The 4490-nt window shown below is 42.0% G+C and overlaps 1 protein-coding gene across 1 annotated transcript; it reads left to right on the top strand.

Moving 5' to 3' along the window:
* The first annotated feature begins 222 nt into the window (after positions 1-222).
* Positions 223-3355, top strand: DEFB129 (defensin beta 129). Its single transcript, XM_053574722.1, has 2 exons — positions 223-280; positions 2919-3355. Exons 1-2 carry the CDS (start codon positions 223-225, stop codon positions 3353-3355), a joined length of 495 nt encoding a protein of 164 aa, XP_053430697.1.
* Positions 3356-4490: the final 1135 nt, after the last annotated feature.

Here is a 4490-nt window from a genome sequence, read left to right as displayed (position 1 = left end):
CTTTTTCCCCAAGGATCAAGAGCAGGGAATTTGTTGCACAGAGGTATTCAAGAAAGTGTGTTATCAAACAGAATCACATAAAACACAACTTCTGTGAGCAGCACACAAGTCTACTTTAGCTGCACTTCACTGCTTCATGGCCTAGGGCCACGAAGAGACCAATAAAGGCCAGAGCTCAACAACACCGACCCAGATCCAAGGCTTCCTCTCTGGCACACAACCATGAAGCTCCTTTTTCCTATCTTTGCCAGCCTCATGCTACAATACCAGGTGAACACAGGTAATATGGATTCCTGGGTTTAAGAGGAGTCAGTGTCAGGAACCAGGGATTTAGCTGTCCATGACAATGGGAACCCAAAAATGTGCTGAAAGACGAGATGCTCAAAGAGATGGCAAAGGAGCATACCTATTGCAAAAGTCATGCCCCATCCCCAGTGCATCTCCATAGGACCCAACCCCCAGAACTGTGTCTGATGGAAACACCAAAGAACTACAGGGAAAGCAGGGTATTTTTTGTGTGTGTACTCAGAAAGTATCCCTCAGGCAAGGCACAGTGGCTCATGCCAGTAATCTCAGCATGTTGGGAGGCTGAGGCAGGAGGATCACTTGAAACCAGGAGGAGACCAGCTGGAGGACTTGGCACCTGTGGCTCAAGCGGCTAAAGCACTAGCCACATACACTTGAGCTGACGGGTTCAAATCCAGCCCGAGCCCACCAAACAACAATGACGGCTGCAACCAAAAAAATAGTTGGGCATTGTGGCAGGTGCCTGTAGTCCCAGCTACTTGGGAGGCGGAGGCAGGAGACTCACTTGAGCCCAGGAGTTGGAGGTTGCTGTGAGCGGTGATGACACAGCACTCTACCCAGGGCTACAGCTTGAGGCTCTGTCTCAAAAAAAAAAAAAAGACAAAAGACCAGCTGGGGAACACAGTGAGACCCCATCTCCACCAAAAGAAAAATATATTAACCAGATATGGTGGTGCACACCTGTAGTCCCAGCTACTCAGGAGGCTTAGGCAGGAAGAGCAGTTGGGTCTGGGAATTCAAAGCTACAGCGAGCCATGATTGCACCACCGCACTCAAGCCTGGATGAGAGAGTAAGACCCTGTCGGAAAGAAAGAGAGAAAAAGAGAGGGAGGGAGGGGGGGAAGGAAGGCAGGACTAGCCAACATTTAATGCTGCCTCCCTGCCATGTACATATCTATCTCCTGAGGCTCCACCCAGGTCCACTTCATTTAGCTCTCTTTCTAATTTAAGCCATCTCTTGAAGCAATAGTTCCTATCAGTTTGTACTCTGGTGTAGGAATGAGGCTGTCCTCACCCTTATGCTCAAAAACTTCCTCCTCTGAGAATCCAGGTAACGGGCCTATTCTCTATGTCAACATTTTCAGATTTTTTTAGCATCTTATTATCCCTTCCTTCAGCCTTCCTAGAGATCCCCAAATCACCATAGGGGCATCTAGAAATGCATTATGGCAAAAGACCAAGTCAGAAGATTGGCCATTGTTTTTCAAAAATAAAGGAGAGGCATTGAGACCTATTTCAGAATACAAGAATCACCCAGATATTTGGAATGATTAGCAATAGGTCACAGAAGGGAAAGTGAAAGAGTCGTAGATATTTCTAATGCTTTATCCTGGGACCTAGGAGAAAGGCAGTACCATAAGCAAGTCTGGCTATGTCATCTTGTGTAAAGTCATTTAGCCACATTAAGCTTCAAGTTCCACCTGAGTATAATGGGGTTAATCAGTATAGTTCCTTCCAGTTCAAGAATTGTTCTTTTTTGTATTTGATGAGAAAAATAGTGTGGAAATAATAGTCAACATGCTTGGAAAATTATTTTTTGCTACATAAATTTTGTGTAATTGGTGAAAAATTAACTGTTAAAATAGGCAGGGGACGTGGTGGCTCAGGCCTATAGTCCTAGCACTTTGGTAGGTCAACACAGGAAGACTCACTGCTTGAGGCCAGGAGTTCAAGACCAGCCTGAGCAAGAATGAGACCCAATCTCTACAGACAAGAAAAAAAATTAGTGTGGTCCTATAGTCCAAAGCCATTTGAGAGGCTGGAGGCAGGAGGATTGGTTGAGCCAAGGAGTTTGAGGTTGCAGTGAGCTCTGATAACGCCACTGCACTCCAGCCCAGGTGCAGACAATTTTTTGTCTTTCAAAAAATTAATAAATAAATAATTTTTTTAAAAGATGAGTGATGGAGAAAGAGCTTTCTTGATTCAGAAAAAGAAAAAAAAAAAACAGATGAGACATTGGGTTGGAAAGATCATCCAATAGATGAAGATGAGGTGTCAAGCTAAGCAGGGAATTTGGAATAATATGGAAGTTATCTTGATAGAAATGGGGTTAAGGCTGTGATAATGAATAAGACCTCTGAGGCACAGAGTGTCCAGAGAAGATAAAAGCGATAGAACACCATGCCCCAGGAATCACGGGTCTAGCAATTGTCAAGAAGAGAGAAGTCAAGGACTATTGGGTTTGGCGAGAACACTCCCAAAAATCCTATTGATTTTCTTTTGAAATTCTTTCTCAGCTTAGTTCTATGAGAGATTTTTTTCTGTGATTGGCATTTTCCAGTATCAAAGAAATAGAATGGTGGTACCCTACAAGTGTCTAAAATCTTATCTTAAAAGCAAATAATTGGGTTCCTATTCTTCTTGCTTCTACATGTCTTTAGCTTTTAAAGTTACTCAAGAAAAGGAGACTAAACAGATTTATTCTGGATTTCAGAGGTGAACAGAGATTCACTTGGCCTACCCAGGTGCCTCTATCAATATCCTTAAACACTGGACTTAAAATTTAGTATTAACAAACTCCCTCTATGCTATTCATCTCTCTCCAGCAGTTTTAGCATCATCTCTAATTATTAACCTTGGCCTAATGATTTTCTACCCTTTCTTGTGTGCAGAATATTTTGGCTTGAAAAGGTGTTTAATGGGTTTTGGGAGATGCAAGGACCAATGCAATGTGGATGAAAAACAGGTGCAGAAATGCAAGAAGAAAAAATGCTGTATTGGACCAAAAGTGGTTCATTTGATAAAAAGCTACCTGCAACATGAAATGCCCTCCACACTGGGCAAAGATGCTGAAGAAATACTAAAAATTACCAAGAATTCCAGTGCTATGAAACAAAAAAAACATATTTTATCTATTCTCCCCAACATCAAAAACTCCAGCTTTTTTGTCAATACCAACATGTTCTTCATCCCAAATGCTACCTCTATAAATTTTGCCACCACCAGCACCTGGACCCCAGGACACAGCACATACACTACTAATTCTACCAAGAGAAACACCAAAAAAAACAAATATTCTGCCATTGTCTTCCCACCACCCACCACATAAACACTGCCAACGCCATGCTGGAGCTGGAGGAAGCAGACAAGCGGTGATGTGGGTCTTCCCCCTAAGACATCAAGTTCCTCTCTACTTCCACAACCTGTCATCCATCATTCAATAAATACTGTTTAAGCACCTACAGTTTGTGTAATGTTATCATTCTTACAGGAGCGTCACAGGACCAAGGGAGGGATGAAATTATAAGTTTAGATTTAGATGCCCAAGAGAGAACAAGCACAACAAGGAATGGTGACTCCAGCATTGTCTAGCCCATGAATGGCCTAGAAAATTAAACCTCTATAAGAAGCATTTATGGGGTGGCACCTGTAGCTCAGTGAGTAGGGCGCCGGCCCCATATACTGCGGGTAGTGGGTTCAAGCCTAGCCCTGGTCAAACTGCAACAAAAAAAAATAGCCAGGCATTGTAGCGGGCGCCTGTAGTCCCTGCTACTTGGGAGGCTGAGGCAAGAGAATTGCTTAAGCCCAAGAGCTGGAGGTTGCTGTGAGCTGTGATGCCACAGCACTCTACTGAGGGCAACAAAGTGAAACTCTGTCTCTCAAAAAAAAAAAAAGGATGAAAGTTCCACATGCAAAATAGAATGTGTAGAAACCATAAACAGATGAAAATACTTTTAATAATGTATTTTATTTAATGCAATATGTTTTAAACATCAAATCAACATGTGATCAATATAAAAATTATTTGAACTGCTTTATATTCTTTTTTGAACTAAATCTTTGAAATATCATATTTGTATTATACTTAAAGCACATTTCCATTGGTACTAGCCACATTCCAAACACTCATAGTCACAGGTGGTCAAGGATTCTATATTACATTGGAGAGCACAAGGTTGGAGAGTTTTGAGGGTGCAAGTAGCTATAGGACTATTAGGCAAAGGGGATGGTAATAATCCAAAGAAGATAGTCGGATTTATAACAGCCGAGGCACAGAATTTAAGAGTACAGATATTCAGGTCTGACTCTCTGGGCTATCATCCTGAATCTGGCACTTTTTAGCTGTGTGGTCTTGAACAAGTCATTTATCTACACATCAGCTTATTCATTCATAAAATGGAGATGTAAACTTAATATTATATCCCAGAATTTGGCAATCTCAGATCACACTCCCTTTTATTGCC

Source organism: Nycticebus coucang, chromosome 21 (assembly GCF_027406575.1).
Source record: "Nycticebus coucang isolate mNycCou1 chromosome 21, mNycCou1.pri, whole genome shotgun sequence".
NCBI classification, from domain to species: Eukaryota; Metazoa; Chordata; class Mammalia; order Primates; family Lorisidae; genus Nycticebus; species Nycticebus coucang.
This window is presented reverse-complemented; position numbering and strand designations above follow the sequence as displayed.

Excerpts from the sequence above, each read along its gene's own strand:
- DEFB129 (XM_053574722.1), top strand. The coding sequence starts at position 223 with ATGAAGCTCCTTTTTCCTATCTTTGCCAGCCTCATGCTACAATACCAG. Across the intron at positions 281-2,918 it reads ACAATACCAGGTGAACACAG|AATATTTTGGCTTGAAAAGG; the intron begins GTAATATGGATT and ends TCTTGTGTGCAG.